Below are 18390 nucleotides of genomic sequence, written 5' to 3'. Positions count from 1 at the left end.
AGTTGTTTTCCAAAAATGCCAAATACAATCAAGTCTCATATTCTGATATCAGTTTCTGTGGTTGGCCACTTGGTTTATCAAGATATTAAGCCAGGGGTGGCGCTTAATAGTCTTAAAGCAGTTTTGCATTTTTTATTAGATGTGTTGTTGCATCCTCTTTAAAACCGCAGTTCTTTAAAGGTATATTGTCTAGTTTACGTTTGTATGAATGTAGGCCTCAGCATAAGCATTAAACAAACAAGAATATGCAACCAGAGTGGGAAAAAAATATAACTTTACCACATTAACTCTACCAATGACATCTCAAGTAATTTTTCTTGCTGCAACTTTGCTGGACTCTTAAGTCTTGAGGCAAATGTTTCAAGACAAGTCCTTCGTCAATCGTCAGGTCAAGTGTCATATCTCAAGTTAATGTCAAGTTACTACTGTAAAACAAAACACAACAGTCCAGTGCAGTAAAATGACATTAGTCTTAATATCTTATATTAGACAACCTCTGCACATGCAACAGTGGCATTTTTACAATATTTTCTTGCCGTGAAGATGTTTTCAAGTAAGCAAAGTGCAAGTCCAACACGTCATGTCTAAAGACTCTAGAATCAAAGACAAGTTAAATCTTAATTAAGTATTGTGACTTTAGTCCACTGACTAAAATAAGCTAGTCAGTCTTGATGAGTCCAAATCATGTGCCATGACACATGGGAGGCCTCTAGGGGGCCATAGGGGCCATTATATATGAACACAACTGCTTTGACATGGTAGAGTGGAGTCCTAAGTTAATTGCCTAAATTATTACTTATAAAAAATGAGGCCTTGAGACACTGTTGGCCCCTAAGAGGACTCTAGGAGGCCATTCGGTACCATTATACAAAAACATAACTGCTTTGACATTGCTACAGAGCCAAGTTTTGATTTAATATAATTAATAGCTAAGTTATTACTTAAGAAACATCATGTTTTTACACAAGGCCCTCACCTGCAAGGAAGGCAATGAGGACTTGATGCAACAGAGAAAAGAGGCAGTGATGCAGACTTTTTTCCTGGCTGGAAGACATTGCAATCCTGTTTGTGTTTATCAGTGAGGCCCTTCCCAAGTCCCAGAATGCATGAATAAATAAACAAACAAACAAAAGCACTATGTCCTTGCGTGGAAACACCTCCCTAGCATGGCTGTCATGTCCATTGACACTCAATTAAAAGTCTCCAGCTGCGACGGACATAAACGCCAATGTACAGTAATGTTACTGTGCAACGTATGCTGCAATGTTTCCTATCGATCAGCGAGGCCAAGACTTGAGGTGTCGCGCCTCCTGACCAAACAAGCGCCTATTAACCCCGTCCAGTGCGGTGGACTAATCGCTGTTTATCCAAGAGTGCAGAAATAGAAACGGAATGTGTAACCTTACACTGCAGCCGAGACGGAATAGTAGATATAAATGCAGATTATTTTGTTTTGTGGGTGGCCCCTGATTTAATACTATTTGGCCCCATTCACAATCGGCACCTTAGCTGGACTTGGGGTCGGAGGGGGAAAAACGCTATATTTGAAGCCGCCCTGTGTCTTAGGGGTGTGAGGTAGAATGATGCCCGGAGGGGTGTTTGCACACAGAACCTCATATGTCATTTCATGAAACCATGGATGGAAACGGAGAGGTAGAGAAGACTTGGCGTTTTGGGGCTGGGATTTGCTCAGTGTCTGGGGATGGCCACCAGCTAATAGGCCTAGCAGGCCGCAGTGTCTGACCATGTGTGCAGTGTAATCCCCACCAAGGTCAGTTACTTAAATTGCCCCCCATGGAATTGTTAAGTAAACACAGACTCTGGATAAACTCCACATTGATATAGAGAGGTATGGGATCATTGATGCACTGTAGGTTACAAGTAAACAGTACACAGAGAGAGTTTTGTACAGTGAGCAGCATCGGCTCATCACATCTTGTACTGTTGGGCTCCAAAACTCAGCAGTGTTTTTACGCTTTAACCACATTGACCCTGCCATCCCTATTTTGGGCAAAGTTTCAAAAAATGACAAAACTTTTTCACAGAGAGATTTTCACAAAGTTTCAAAAATCCTTTTTTCAAAAATAGCAGATCTGCAAGCTGATGGGTTATTTTTGCTATTCATCATACAACAACGCAGGTGCAAATCTCTTACTTACACATTTATGACATATGTTTAGATATGATGGGAGGAGGATGTCAGAATCAGATTTACTTAAGTTGTGGCTCAGTCAAAACTATGTTTATACAGTGTGGAGTATTGATTCAAAGCTAAACCACTGGTGATGGCTTACAAAGATTTCACTAAACAGCAAATGTGCAGCTTTTGATCAGTGATAAATCACCCTCCTAATCTGGCAGTGTCATGCACTCTGCACGCTAATTTGCACCGCACCACATTGACATTTTGGCTCAGTCCAAAAGACCTTTCAAGAAATGCCACCTTTTGACTTAAGATCAATTGTAAGGTCAATTTAAGTACCAGTATACGTTAATGTTTCTGAGTCCAAGCTTTGCATTAAATAGCTTCCCTTTGACACTGCCAAGCCTTACATAATTCTACAACTGTAGCAGTCTATTTAAAAGGACAAAATTGAGCATTACATCATGATAACCATTTGTTTCACAGCTATTTTCTTTATTAACCCACATGATGTAGAACAGTGTCGTTTTACTGCTGGCTACAAATTTTATACTGATTTGCTATTGAGTGAACTAACATTTTGCACAGATCACAGAAGCAGGCGAGAGAATGACCACAAAATGAAGCTCATTGCAAAGCACCCCTGATGTTGTCTGCTCACTTCTCAAACTTTGACAACGAGCGAGTGCATGGCTTTGCTTTTGGTCTTGATTAAAGTTAATTAAAGTTTCCTTTGCTTGGCCCACTGATTGGATAACCAGGGGCGAGAGGGATGGGGGTCTGTGGAAAAGCAATTTATCATCAGATTTATGGCCCCGTATAAAACCCGAGTCATACACTTTACGCAGAGCTCTCTCATGCGAGGGCACCCAAACAGCCACATTATTGTATATTTGTTTATTTCTGAAACCATGTGTTGTGAATCCTGAACAAAGGGCACCACACCACTAAGTTACATGTTGTGTGCTCAGAGGGGATTTGGGAAATCTCCACAATCATTTTATGGTCTAGCAATGTCACACAAAGGACACGGTCAGTTAGTTTTCGAGGCATTTGTTTGAACGTCATATTGCTTAAGAAGGGGATCATAGGAATTTGGAAAGAAATCACAATGAGGTTTTCTCCAGCACACACAGCTGGTTGAGAATCCCTTCAGCTAATGTAATGTTAGCAACATCTGAATGGAAATGTTTACCGAATTACAGTACATAAATCCTACATGGAAATGTTCACATCACAAGTCCCAAATGGAAAAACGTGTGTGCGCGCGTGTGCATGCGTGCGTGCGTGTGTGCATGCACGTGTGCATGTGTTTGTTTGCTACCTAGCAACAAGGGATGCATGTGCAAATCAGGAAAGTACTTGGTTTATTTGCTCATGCAAATCGCCCTGAAAATTCTGTTTTGAAGCCACAGTGTAATGTGTTCTCAATTGAAAATGACAAGATGTAACCTACTTACGTACTTTATTCACATTGTCTGGAACACACACAAACTACGAAATATCATTTGTCTGATGTTCTGAATCCATTTGTAACATTACAATGTTAAAGTGAAATCAAATAATAATGTCTAATGTATGATAGTTACATTGATATCTTGTATCTTCCAGTCTCTTCTAGGATTTTGTAGATTTACTGAGATTCTTTTTCATAATTAAGTGCATGGGTCCTGCTTTTCAGGGGTTAAAATAAGACCAATAATCACTAAGTATTTTGTTGCTAAAGAAATTCCTTATACAGACTAGTTAGGGGTACTTCAGACATGCTTGAAAAATGAGTCAAGTCTCATTTAACCTCATACACTCTATTTTGGTATTGGTATTGGCTTTACTACGTATTATAATGACCCTGTCCCTCGCCAGGCCCAACCCAAAATGTTATTTTACCAAGTAATATATATGTGCAGTTCAGAAATATGTACCACTTGTTTGTCACTGAACAAGTCATACCAAGTATTACTGTACACACCACAAAAAAAAACAATATGACTGGATACTGTACAGTTTCCCCCCCTTTTATTTTACCCAATTAAATCCCAACCCAAAAGATTACCTCAACAAGCAATATGTATGCTCAGTTCTGAAAAATGTTCTTGTTTGTCATCGAACAAGTCATACCAAGTCATACTGTACACACCACAAAAAAACAACAAAGAGACTGGATACTGTATAATTTGGCTCATTTTTATGTTACCCAATTAAATCAAGCTGAACTTGGCTTACTCAGCATGCCTGCCAACCCGCTATGCACTCAACACGATTGATGGAGCTATGCGATGTGGTCGCAGCTCCTGCTGCGTAAAAATGACCAAACCGGTGACTGCCAGAAAACTGGGCTTTTTATTGGTGCTGTGGCTCGGATATGGCTGAATCAACCTCTGCCAGCTGGCACCTGTGGGTTGAGTTGGTGAGTTTGAACCAAAGATGAGTGTACTGCATGATTGGCTAAATTATGGGTTTGGACCCCAAGCTTGTCTACTTGTGGGTGCTTACATGATGGGAGTTGGAATTTGGCGTAATGACTCTTCTCTGGATGAAAAACTACATTTCATATTTGCTTATTCACTTAAGCCTTATTTTTGTACTTTGTTGTACGATACTGTCACGTAAAAGTAACAAAATTGCTGAGATCTACAAGTAGATATTGTAGATCTGATATTGTCGGTTGTCGCTATTTTTGAAATTGTTTAAAACATTTTCTTAAACTGGCAGTCAAAATATGGATGCCAGGTTGAAAGTGGTTAAGCAACCAATGTTGAATCACTGTAAATGACCAATGTAGAGTATTGAATCACTGTAAATTGCAAGCTTCTCTACAGGATGATTTATATTTGCACAACCCAACGCACAGCCAAGTATAAATCAGGCATGAGGCTGTGACAGATTGGTTGAGCTGTACCTACTGATGTGTTCAACAGTGGCATTGTGAATTTGTAATACTGTAATAGCCCCAGTTGATCAGTGTCCCATCACCCAAATTGTGTATGACACAACACTTACAAAGCTAAAACCTATATTTCTTTCTTTCTGTGTGTGTGTGTGTGTGTGTGTGTGTGTGTGTGTGTGTGTGTGTGTGTGTGTGTGTGTGTGTGTGTGTGTGTGTGTGTGTGTGTGAATCCTTGCGTTAGTGCACCACTCAGTGGTTACTTACAGTCATATACAGTAGAACTAAATTAGATCAATGACACCCCATGTTGTCAGCTTGGCTCCTCAGTTGGTTAGCATTTTGTTATCAAATTGGATTTTGTATTCATGCAGTCATCTGACAACAAAAACAGAAAGATGATAATGACATTATTTACACACTATAGTGAAACACAAAATAAATGATCGCAGACAGAATCGAAGGCGACAGAAAGCTGGCTTCTTCGAACTCAAGTTATTTGTATTCATTTTTTCCAATACAGTGGAGGCCTTTCAGCAACACACAGACACCACAAGTGCAATATGAAAAGATTTACAACCGAAAAACAAAAACAAACAGATACAGTAAGAACAAACATTAAACAAAACAAAACACCAAGCCACAGTCACCCTAGAGAACTGACTTCTCAATCATGAACCCAAGCGTCCCTATTCGGACATGTCATAATAGGCAAATGTTTGCGGAAAATAAGCGATAATAAGCTCACTGAGTTTGTAGATCTGCTATAACGCAGAGATTTGGTGTAGAAGGAATACATCTGGGGTCCACTGGGGGACTAAGTAGAGTTTAACCACATGAACCCTCACGTCCTTATTCGGGGCATGCCGGGTGAATATTCTGTGAAAATAGGCAAACTTTCTGTAAAAATAGCTGATGTACAAGTGTACAACGCAAATGCGTCTTAGATCTTAAAAGAAGGGGACCAAGTACAGACACCTGGGGGACCCCGGTCAACATATGGGTTTAAGTGGTTGAGTGGTTAACATTGCTAGCAATGGTGGTGACTGGTGCGAAACATTTAAGACTCAGCAGGACTAAAAATCTTTAGCCTACTAAGATGAAGCAGAAGTATGTTGGCCGTGTTTGGGAAAAGGTCTATTGCTGATTGAAACTGCAAAAACACAGAAAAAGATGTGAAAGGCAGCACTGCAAGATAAAATCAAGAACCAGACTAAAAGCCCAGCTAGTCCCCCCTAGAGATCATGCTGCTTCTAACACCCCAGGAAGTCGTTTTAGATATCTTGTTTGGGACCAAAGCGTTGGACTGACAAGTGCCATGGCAGAAGGCTATGCACATTAGATATCTAATGACATCTAGTAAGTGACCATTTTGGCCTACGCCTGGTGCTAGAGGAAATGGGGTTGCCAAAATCAGTAGGGTTTCCCTTTCAATCTACGAGATATATATTGTGTGCAAAGTTGATATTTTGGCCAAAGGGTGCAGGAAACGACAAAGGGTCACTAAAGCAGTTGGTTTCATCCTCCGGGGAGCATGAATGTACTCGCACATGTTATGGCAGTCTATCTATTGCATTACGAGATATCCGGGCTGGGTGCAAAGTTGACAATTTGGCCAAAAGGTGGTGATGTAGAGGAAAGGCCATGGGGTCACTAGAATCAGTAGGGTTCAGCCTCCAGGGAGTATGAATATGCTCAGTATGTTTCATGGCAATCCAGCCAGTATGTAGTTTCTTTCTTCTTTGGGATTAAATGCTGGATGGACACATGAACCAACCAATTGACAAACTGACCGACTTGCTCATGTTCAAGATATGTTTTCTTGCACAGAGGCCATATGTTATAATTTAGTATACTGTATGCAGACCACTGTCTGTTTTGTGGTACAACTACATTCACCTCACACACCTTCTCCTATTTGAAATTCAATTTAGCTGATAGCCTTGAACTTGACCTAATGCAGTAGACGGTCTTGGCCCAATTCAATATGATCAACTCATTCAACATGATCCATTAATTGAACTTGATTAACCGGGATGCCTCCCTTGCTTCTGAAGTTGTGGTGGGTCACAAAACAGTTATCACAGCTGAATTTTGATATATTAGTGAAACTGAAATTAAGCATTAGCTGGATAAAATAAAGATTATGACAACATGTCTAATATCACATGAAAATAACTAACTCACTCTCTCACTGTCACTGTCTTCAAGTTTAACTCTTGAACATGTGTTGAAGTCCCCAGTGCAGAGACATGCGATGACACACTTGCTTTTCTTGCAGTGACAGTATTTGGTGCGCTTGTATTCTGCAGATTTTGCCGCCTTCAGCATCGTGGTTGCCATTAACTTACCACTGACAAGTTGGTCTCTGCCGAAGTTGGTTGCCACAGGTTAGGTTGGTGAGACATTTGTGCTCGCTTACATAAAGTGTCCACAGCCCTCCTATGAGACACAGACACAGTAGAAAAAATTACACAATTTTATCAGGAGCATTAGTGAGGACCTATTATTAGCCATGGTTCACATGACAGTCATGTTTCAGGGCTAGACCTATCATATGAAGATAGGTTGAAAATGGGTGAAGTTGTCCTTTATTGACCAAATTACAAACAAAAAGTATGGCATGCATTGCCATCACAGGTTGAACCCTTTTTCTTCAGTTTTTGGGCCTGTGGGTCCCCGACTACTAGGAATCCATCACCAAGAAAGCTCTCAGGGGAAACTTCTCCCTTCTGCAAAGAGCATTGCTTGAAAATGACATACCAGGGCCACCGTAGAGGCTGCCTCACGTGACTCTAAAAATGTCAACATCGTTCGTGCACTCGACTTGTATCAGATGTTCCTCTAACGATATGTGCTTTTTGTTGCTTTAGCTTTATAGTTATGGAATGACGTGTTTCTAAGAACATATTGGACATATTAACTGTCACCGCACAGGTATGTAATGCTTCATGTCTGGACTAGAATGTGAATGTGCTGAGACAGTCAGAGGGAAGTGGCTACATTATAGCCTCTAGCATACAGTGACAGGTTACATTAGGAACCATGGTCAATATAAATGTTACAATACGACATGACATGGGTCTCATTTGTAAAGGCAATTTGTCAAACCTACTGGTGTACAGTATGTCTGTCTGTGTGCTGTTGTTATTGTTACTGTCCCTCTACAGATAGGGCATGGTGTTGTCTAGCCCTGAAACATGACTATCATATCATGACAGTCATGTATGATTTACAACCTGGTGTTTGCACTTTCTCCATAGATGGCCCGCCCCGTACATCTACATAAACGTTCAGATTTAAAATATAAAGTGCTTACCCCATGGCCACGGATGTTAGGGTAACATCGGCTCCTCAGAAGTACCCGTATCTTCTGTATTATTCAATAAAAAGCATTTTCATCCGATCTGAGGGCATTTTCTCCGTATTTTCTCCATTCTTTCAACTACGCGACCCTATCGGTTGGGAGGTGTATTGCACTCTGATACATTATAACTCTATGATAAAAATGGCCATCGATCGGATTAAAATGCTTTTTATTGAACAATACGGAAGATACGGGTACTTCTGAGGGCCCGTACACAATTGTAACATCCGTGGACATGGGGTAAGCACTTTATATTTGAAATCTGAACGTCAATGTAGATGTACGGGTCAAAAAGGGCAAACACTAGGTTGAAGTTCATCCATGACGGTCGTGACAAAACTATGGCTATAGGTGTTATCAGACACACAGTGGTGGTAAAAGTACTCACATGTTTTACTTAAATAAAAGTATCAATATTGCCATGTAAATACTTGTATTTAAAAATGTAAAATGTACTTGGATGTTAGCTTGAATTTTCAAATGGGCTGATGTATGTTTTGTAATAATAATCAAAATCTACAAAGTAATTAGTAACTAAAGTTTTATAATAATTGTAGTGGAGTAAAAAGTGCAATATCTGTCTCTGACATGTAGTGGAGTAGATGTAAAAGTATTGAAAATTGGAAATACTTTACACCACTGCGAGACACACTTCTCCATGTTCGAATGTACAACAGCATGGATGGACTGATAGAGATGAGAATAAAGACCAATTCAGGATTGATTTGAATGTTGCGTTTTATAGTTTTCACATACTGTACTGTAAAGAGAATTAATATGCCATTCAAACCAAAGCCAAAATATGCCATTTGGAACTTGTAATAAATCCTAAATATAGATGTTTCACACAACATAAACATTCAGATGGGTCCAAGTTTATTTCCTGTTGCAGTGTTTGTGAGCAGTAGCTGACAGGAAAATACATTTCGGAGCTTAAGTTGTTCCCTAGCAATGCAATTCAACTGACAAGGTCTATAGGTTTGTTTTACTCCACTGTTTACAAACATAAAAAAATTAAATAAACCTTGCATCCACAAAATACTGCAAATACAGTTAAAAATCAGCCAGTTCTCTGTTGTATTTTAGTGTTAGGTGGATCTATCAAGAGCTGAGTCATGCCCCGAACCCAACCCACAATCACTAAGGAGAAAGAAACACCCCAGAATAGCTGATATTTCGTATGTTGCACATATTCCATAACACAGACATAGAACAGTCAGTTATTGCACCGATGAAGGCCTTAACCGGTCGAAACATATTGGCATTTTTAAAGAACAAAATTTAACGTTTTAACTTTACTTCCTCTCCTCCAGATTATTTGAGTGCTCGGTTATCCTCTTCCTTTTTAAGTCTACATTCCCGCTGATCCTAGAAGCACCTCCAATACACTTATAAGACATTTTTTTAATCTCCTGTAAGCACCCAGTTGGCCTCTGTGTTTTTTCACAACCATAGAACACTTGATGCATTTTCGTGGCGGGATTTATTTGGCAACATGTGTATTCACCCAATAACTAATTGCTGCGACTTGGGGTCAGCTCTTGTCATCTAGTGTCATATTCATTTGAAGGATGTCCACTTTTCCACCAGATTACAAGTTGCAGCAATTACTTATTGGGTGATTATGCATGGAGCACTACAAATTAGAATGCAGCCGAGATGAATCTCTCCACAAAAATCCATTGAGTGTTCTATGGCTGAGTTATGGAATACATGCAATGTATGGAATGTAAGCCATTCTAGGGCTAGAGAAAATCAACATGTCTCGACTGCTCATTTGCTACCCTTTGTTTCATTGACTTCACTTTATGACAATGAATCATGATTTGCATAGTGAGCTTTTGCTTGTACTTCATTTTTATTGTCGTACATTAATTTCCTTTTGTCTGAAACATTACAGGATGGCTGTGTCCCACGCTGGCCAATCCTCCCTTATACACAGCCTGGCCAAGCTCCTCCGAAATGATGGTAAAGTGCTCCGTTTGAACATGATTGAGATGACAATATTTTGCTTGTGTACAAACCTTAAAAGCAAAAATTCTTATTCATAAGATAGACGTAAGGCAGAGACCTGGACAGTATTTATATTAATGACATTACAAGCATTACATTAAATAGAAACATGAATTGAGTGTGTAATTTCTTTCCGTATTGGCTGAAGGGTATGAAAGACGGAATAGACGACTACATTTCTCATTACATTTTCTTTGCAAGAGACGGTTTGTAAATAATGTGCAACATTTGTCTAAAAGCATGTCACATAGTTTAGGAACTGTAGCTTGGTAGTTAGCACACCAGGTGGTTAGGACATTAACCACATAATTATGATGATGACAATATCTTCCCCTCTGTGCACTTCTTCCCCTCTCTCTGTATCAGAGGAGATGTGGTTGTCTCCACCGTCCCCAATGCCACAAGTAGGGTTTGGCAATGACAGGGACTTCATCCCATTTACTGTAGACCTGAGGCTGATTCTAAAAACGCCTTCTAAATCTTGACCTAAGTTTTCTGGAAAAACTTCAAATATTTATTCAAAAATGTAAAAAAAAAAAAGATGTTGCCATATACTGTACATGGCAACAACTACCCCAAAAGTGGTTCCCCGATTGAAATCTGTGGATGGACCAAATATTGATATCTGACACATTATTTTGCCTTTACGTGTTTAAAGACAAAACAATATTATTTTTGATTAGAATCAAATAATAATTTATTTCATTTGTATTGCACTTTTCACTCACAAGGAATCTTAGAGTGTTAATATATCAGTGTAAACCACACATGCACACACCTTGGGACTCTCCAATATTTACAAAAAACAAGCTTTCACTACTCAAATCCACACTGAAGTGTAAGTCAGCATCTTAATACATTAGTTAAACAGATTGACCAGATGGTTGTTTTTTGTTTGGATATTGTAGGATGATGTGCAGTCTGCCATAAACACTGCTAAGTTATGAAATCATGAGGTGGTGGATAAATGCTGAATTTTGGGGACTAGACAGTGCACCAGTGACACATAGTGGCTTATTTAGGCTACTGCCATACTTTTGTATAACATTTTCTAAAATGCATTCACTAAGATAATATATGTCTTATTGCACGGTTTGGTATATTGAATACACGGTGGCCATTTTGCTCATACTGTACATGGGGTGGAATAATCCAGTAAGAGCATTCATGCTCAGCATACCTACCCTGGGTAAATAAAGGTAAAAAGAAAGCGAGTGGCTGTCGCGTGGACATTAGCCGAGTTTTCCCCCCACCTCTCTCTCTCTCATTCTCTCTTGTCTGTCTGTCTCCCCCTATCCAGGTGACACAGTGCTGGCTGGCAGTAGCACGTTGACTCTGCAGGCGACCAGCCTGCAGCAGATGACCCGGTTGTTTGAGCAGCATCTGCTGTCCCGTAGCAAGCAGCATGGCTTCCTGGCCCAGTCCTCTCACCCGGGGAACACAGTCTCGCTGCTGCAGCTGCAGTTCCTCTTCGACATGCTGCAGAAGACTGTCTCGCTCAAGGTGGGCGGATGGGGGGCGTTATGTGGTGTAGTGAGTGTGTGATGTAGCTCAAAGTGTTTTTTGTTCTTTAAATATTGTAAAGTTGGTGTTGCGTTTAAAGTGCATGTGACTTGATTCTTAAACCCAGCTCATCAACCCACCGAGTGAAAGGCTTCAGTCAGTGGTGAAAATCTTCCCGTTCAAGTCTCTCAAGTGTTTGGAGGTATTATTATTATTATATCATATCATATGTTGATCTATGGACCCCTGTCGTCAAATCTTCTTAACCCTTATTGCATATACGGTATATTACTGAAAATATGTGTTCTTCCTAACGGTCTTTGTTTGTGTCCTTTTTCCCTGTCTGTCTGTCTGTCTGTCTGTCTGTCTGTAGTTGAAGCGTATCCCTCCTCACTGCCTGGAGGGCCTCAGAGGAGTCTACTCTCAACTGGAGGTCTTCACCTGCTCAAAAAGCCTCACTTCCCTGGAGGTATTGTCCTGTGTGCGTGCATATGTACGTGGCAGGCGTGTGTGTGTGTGTAATTGTCTACAAGAAAGAGACGATAAAGGCTAAGTAGTGTGTATTTGTGCCTGTGTGTGCTTACATTCCAGGAGCTGTTGTCTCTTTGCGGTGGTGACCTGAGCTCTGCTCTGCCTTGGCTGGAGCTTCACACTCTCAACTTCAGCTACAACTATATTGTCTGCCTTGACCAGTCACTGGTGAGAGACAGAGACACACACACACACACACACACACACACACACACACACACACACACACACACACACACACACACACACACACACACACACACACACACACACACACACACACACACACACACACACACACACACACACACACACACACACACACACACACACACGGCTTGTAAACATGGCTTGTAAACCTTTGGGGTCATTGCATTGACATAAATTCATTCCATATCCCTTTCCCCAACCTTAATCATAACAAACTTTAAAGCTGCAATAAGTGTTGGGTTTCAAGTAGTTTCCAAAACAACTGTCCAACAACATTGTGGCCTCCCTGTCCAATATTTAGACTAAAATAGCTGCGCAGTTTGTTAACAAAGCTGCATAAATCTGGTGTTCATTGGCGAGACCGTTCTACAGTTGTAGGTCAAATCTGGAGTGCATCATCCGCCCACGGCCATGTTGACTAATGTGGTGACCGTCTACCTCCTTTGCCCAAATGGAAAGAACTAACTGTATAAATATTATTTCAACCTATAAGTGCGGAATTGCCTCACAAGAACAATGTTGGTGCAGCTGATAGATTCACTGAAAAAAAATATGTATTGATTATCAACTATCCACTATATAACTTTCACTTTACTTTCACTTTTGCACAAAGGCCCTTGTGCACTAGTGACATGGATGAGGGGTTTGGCGGATGCACGCACCTTCATCCTCATAACCTTTAGTTCAGCTCGGAGTACAGTTCAGGGGCAGGCCCTCATTTTCAATGTAGCCAAGATACAGAACACAGTAATCAACAGGAATAGATATTCACATACAGCAACATGAAAATACACGAATCAGAAGACAGAAAGCACTCAAAAAAACTAAAATGCTCAAAGAACTAGAACAGATATACCAAAATGTAATAATTAAATAAAGCAGTTACAATCCTGAACAAAAATGTTGGAAACCATTCCACCCTCCATCCATTAGTTCTATCAGAGATGGTGTGTCAGCTTCTACGTACACTACCTGTTCTGTCATCCAGCCATCAATCCATGATATTGAGCCATTCATTCATTCATTTTCAACTGGGTAAGAAGAAGTCTCTCTCCTTTTTGTCTTACAGACTTTACTGAATGTCCTGAGGTCTTTGGATCTGAGCCACAACAAGATCCAGGAGTGTGCTGAGTTCCTGAAGGTAGGACTAGAATGGACTCAGGGTTTTAATTTGGGTTTATTGACATCTCACTTGGGGAGCGCTTTTACTTGATCAGTAGTCTCCAGTGGTGAGCTGTGGATTTTTGAACTAAGGGTACTGTATTTTATGACGTCACGTGCGCGCGCACAGACATGTGCACATAGCCACTTACTAATACTGTATTCAACATGTGATTATTAATGTATTTATATTTCTTATTATTTTGTTGCATTGTTAATTTGTTGTTTTTATTTTTGTTTCAATTAATCAATTATTTTATTTTCCTTTTAGTTTTATATAAAAGCCCTTTACATAGACTCACCCACACATAAGCAGTTAAAATAATCAGACAACTTGTCTTTGTCTTGTCTCAGAGAACAGGGTCCTCTGCTAAGCGATCCCTTCACACTCTGCAGTGCAGAGACTGTTGTCTCTCATTGTGAGAGGAATGTAACACATTCAATTCAAGTCCGTGTCTTTTCTCGAGTAGCCCAATGTTATGCAAAGCAGCCAGGTAGACGCTATTGAGAACGGCTCGCCACTGACGGCGCGAACCTTCAGAGGCTATTGTTTAAACTTTAAGGTGTTAACGACCACCGCTGACGGTGAGTGCATGTGGAGCACGCGCGAGCCCCCAGCCCCCACAGTCTCAGAACTAACGGTACGCCGTACCCGCCCGTACCCCCTACAGCTCAACCCTGGTAGTCTCTCAACTTCAAGTGAGGCTGTCTCTTCCAAAACCTTTAAATACCCCAGAGACAGTCTGTTGAAATACTGTTTTGACCTGGAGAAGAAAAATATCCGCTGCCTGGAATAGTGGAACACCTCTTCAGAGCTGAAACTAGTTTGATAAGTCAGGAGTCTGTGTTCAGGGAATTAGTGTTGAATGTTGGACAATTCATAATGTCGACTTCCATTTCGGCCCAGCAATTAGCTAGCTCACAATATGACTATTTTGTTCCCCTGTATGACTCTTATACTGTACATCACTACACAGCAGAAACGGATGTGGGAAAATAAAAAACAGCATCTGGGAAATTGAATGATAGGGATAGGCTGAAAACTCAACTATACAGTTGGGTAGACGGGCGCATTTGGAGACTGGGGGAGCCAGAGCGTCTTGAGAGTCTGCTTGATCAGAGAATGTGTGGCGACAATTGAAATGCAATAAATCATTTTCATTGGAAGTGGATTTGAATATCTGTTTATTTTTCATTCCTTTGTCCATTCTTTTCATTCCATCTCACGCACACTGTCTTGGCTCAGCCTCTGAGCGAGCTGGAACATCTGAACTTGGGTTATAACTGCCTCCAGAGGGCGCCAACGCTCAGCCTGAGTGCCAGGTATAAACTTGTCACGCTGATCCTCAGGTACAATGAGCTGGACACCATCAATGGTGAGACACACACACACACACACATTCATACCCAATGCATTCTGTGTGCCGACAGCTCACTCCCCTCGCCCCCCCCCCCCCAGTCAGTCGCGGCTACAGACCTACTTCTTTACAAATGCTAAGAATGTCGTTTACATATCATGTTTAGACAGATGCTGGGTTTGGTGTTTACCTGGTATCCTAGTTACGTTGCAGCTCTTAGTTGTTTTCATTTGCACTTTTACATTACCATTTACCCTGTCAGTGTTGAGTGGGCATCACGGTAGTTCAGGCAGGCACGGAAATCAAGCCCTTCCCACACGCGTGCGTACACCCTCCAATCACATTTGGCCACAATGCTAATGGTACAATCTACACGGTCTATTTAAGCACACAGACATGGCATGCTTGCACACATCGTTCTGGGCAGAGCCACATCGCCAAATGTAATGCAGAAATAAATGTTTCATCTCGACGAGTGTCTACATGGGCGCGTGCCATTTACTCCCATCTTGCATTTTGTAAGTCACTCTGGTTAAGAGTGTCTGCTAAATGCATAAATTGCAATTGTAAAACTTGTCAAAGCATGTCATTTTACAGGCATTTTGCAGCATGGACACACAGAACGCACCATGAAGCATGGGTGTCAGATTTTCACATATCTTCCTTGCAATAGAACGATTGGATTCACTTTAAATATCAGCCATGTCCTCCTTTAACCACATGCACCCTAGCGTCCCTATTCTGAGCATGTCATAATAGGTGAACATTCTACAAAAATAACCGAACATTGAGCGAACATAGCCGATCTATAACCTCATAATGCGATGCGTTGTGAGCTTGTAGATCGACTAATTGACACACAACAACAAAGTATACGGGGTTTTATTGGACGAAAGCTGCGCTCCGCATTACATGAGTTTATGTAAACATCTGGGTACTGTCTCATGATGTAGGGGTGGAACAGCTGTCGTCCCTACAGCACTTGGACCTGGCCTACAATGTCCTCCTGGAGCATGCACAGCTCGCCCCTCTCTCAATGCTGCACTGCCTCAACACGGTGAGGACGCACATGCACACGCACACACAGAATGAAAAACTGTCAGCGACTGGATGCATTGATAAAAGTATAATTACCTTCCGCCTGCTATCTCTAGGGATAATAGAGACGGTGTGAGCATAATGGGTATAGAATACTATACTGCCATATCACCCATGCACGTGTACTGTATTTGTAAACACTCAATGTATGGGTGTGATATCACACACCCTAATCTCTCAAGATAGATTCCGGGAAGTCTACGCATTTCTTTTCTTCTTTTTGCCAATGGGTTCCCAGATTGCACACCCATACATGTTAGTTTTGTGACTCGTTGGCAGCACATGTGCTTTTCCCTTGTCTCTGATGCTCCCGAAAGACCATTGATGTTGCACAGTCACCATAGCTACGCAGGATTTGTTTGTCATATTTGTGTTGTCTTCCAGCTGAACCTTGAGGGAAACCCGCTGTACTTCCAGAAGAATCATCGGAAATGTACGGTCCGACACCTGTCCCCTAAGGCTGCCTATCTCAGAGTGAGTCTACTGCTACTGCCAATACTGCTGCTACAACTTTTACTACTTCTTATTAGTTAAGCCGCAAAGCCATTGCAAAACTATTGTAATGAGGCTGTTTTGTCACTCTTTGTCACTTTGTGACTCAATACACTGCATCATCGTCAGATCACAACACAAGGCTGTGGAACTTGATATATTACATCTTTAACTCAGTATCTGACATTAGGTGCAGTTTGGTGGTCAAAAGGTCAGGAAGGTCAATTATTGATTAAGACATTGTCATCCATAACGTCTGAACTATTCAATGTAGAAGGATGAAACTGGGCGCATTTTAATGCTCGCCTCAAGCCATTTCACTTCCCTGCATTATGTTTCCTACATGACGCAAGATAACGATGTAAATTGAGGTTGATGCTTGGCATTTGATGGTTCAGCTGTGAACACCTCTGCTGTAGGTTGCAGCACTGCTACTGCTGCTATAACTGTATAATACAGCGTAGTTTTGGACAAAAAAAACGTAAAACCACAAAAACAAAGTTTCTACTGGAGGAGATGTTTAAAAACATCAAACATTATTGTCCTGCATAATACTTTTATCTTTTACAGGTTAAACTTGACGGAATTCTACTGTCATCATCAGAGTTGTCCGTGAGTATTACATTCAACTTCTGCCCCAACTCTCTTGCCAATTTGTTTCACTTTGTAAAGAGCAGATTTATAGCTGATTCTATAATCTATGCACATACTGCATAATCATGTTTATGCATCAGTGGATATCTTCGGACAGTAGCAAGCTGCATCTCAGAGTCCAGCTCTGTTTGGGTACTGTGAATCACTGGTTCTCTAACGTTTTTATATCAAGGATTTAATATCAAGGGTTTTTATAAAAGGAATTATTTGACCGCGGCCCCCCATCTGAAAATATTGTGTGCTAAGGAGGACCCCCATACAAGATTTGTGTTGTTAAAATCTTTCAAAAATAGTCAAAATTTTGATTCTATATTATAAATTGATTTAGCTGGGGACCCCCTATAACCCCCTCAAGGACCCCTTGGGGTCCCCGGACCCCACTTTGAGAGCCACTGGCGTAGAATGACATCAGACCACTCCCCTTCCACAGGTTCTACCCAAACGGGGGCAGCTGATTGGCCAAGCACAGACCTCTCCCCCAGCCCCCCCCCCGGTGGCCGAGCGGAGCAACCAGGACATATCCAGCGGTGCCGGGGAGCTGAGCGACAGCGTGTCAGTCGGGGAAGTGGGCGTCACGCGTATTCGCAAGAGGAAATCCAGGGTAAGGTAGCCGTTCTCAAAGGATTGATGGAGACTAATTACGTAGCTTGCTGTTCACCTATCCATCTTCCTGGGTACATGCTTGCAGCTGACCGGATGGTCCATCGACCATAATAACCGCAACGTCCCCGCTTCGATTTTGTGTGTGTGTGTGTGTGTGTGTGTGTGTGTGTGTGTGTGTGTGTGTGTGTGTGTGTGTGTGTGTGTGTGTGTGTGTGTGTGTGTGTGTGTGTGTGTGTGTGTGTGTGTGTGTGTGTGTGTGTGTGTGTGTGTGTGTGTGTGTGTGTGGGCTATTCAATTCGATTCGATTTGCTGTGGGTATAGTGGCATGCCTCTGCTTTTGATATCCCCCCTCTGGTCATTTTTTACGTGGGTG

The 18390-nt window shown here is 41.4% G+C and overlaps 1 protein-coding gene across 1 annotated transcript in view; it reads left to right on the top strand.

Moving 5' to 3' along the window:
* The first annotated feature begins 7829 nt into the window (after window positions 1-7829).
* Window positions 7830-18390, top strand: part of stk11ip (serine/threonine kinase 11 interacting protein) — a 42930-nt gene continuing 32369 nt past the window's right edge. Inside the window, exons 1-12 of the mRNA XM_084051261.1 lie at window positions 7830-7964; window positions 10295-10362; window positions 11708-11910; window positions 12038-12112; window positions 12284-12379; window positions 12502-12609; window positions 13721-13792; window positions 15059-15188; window positions 16124-16227; window positions 16653-16742; window positions 17331-17372; window positions 17845-18015. Of these exons, the coding sequence (XP_083907387.1) occupies window positions 10296-10362; window positions 11708-11910; window positions 12038-12112; window positions 12284-12379; window positions 12502-12609; window positions 13721-13792; window positions 15059-15188; window positions 16124-16227; window positions 16653-16742; window positions 17331-17372; window positions 17845-18015 (1158 nt within the window). The 5' untranslated portion in view covers window positions 7830-7964; window position 10295. The remainder of the gene's footprint in view (window positions 7965-10294; window positions 10363-11707; window positions 11911-12037; window positions 12113-12283; window positions 12380-12501; window positions 12610-13720; window positions 13793-15058; window positions 15189-16123; window positions 16228-16652; window positions 16743-17330; window positions 17373-17844; window positions 18016-18390) is intronic.

The sequence above is a fragment of the Gymnoscopelus microlampas genome (genome assembly GCF_963454915.1).
Source record: "Gymnoscopelus microlampas genome assembly, chromosome: 24".
In the NCBI taxonomy this organism is placed as follows: Eukaryota; Metazoa; Chordata; class Actinopteri; order Myctophiformes; family Myctophidae; genus Gymnoscopelus; species Gymnoscopelus microlampas.
This window is presented reverse-complemented; position numbering and strand designations above follow the sequence as displayed.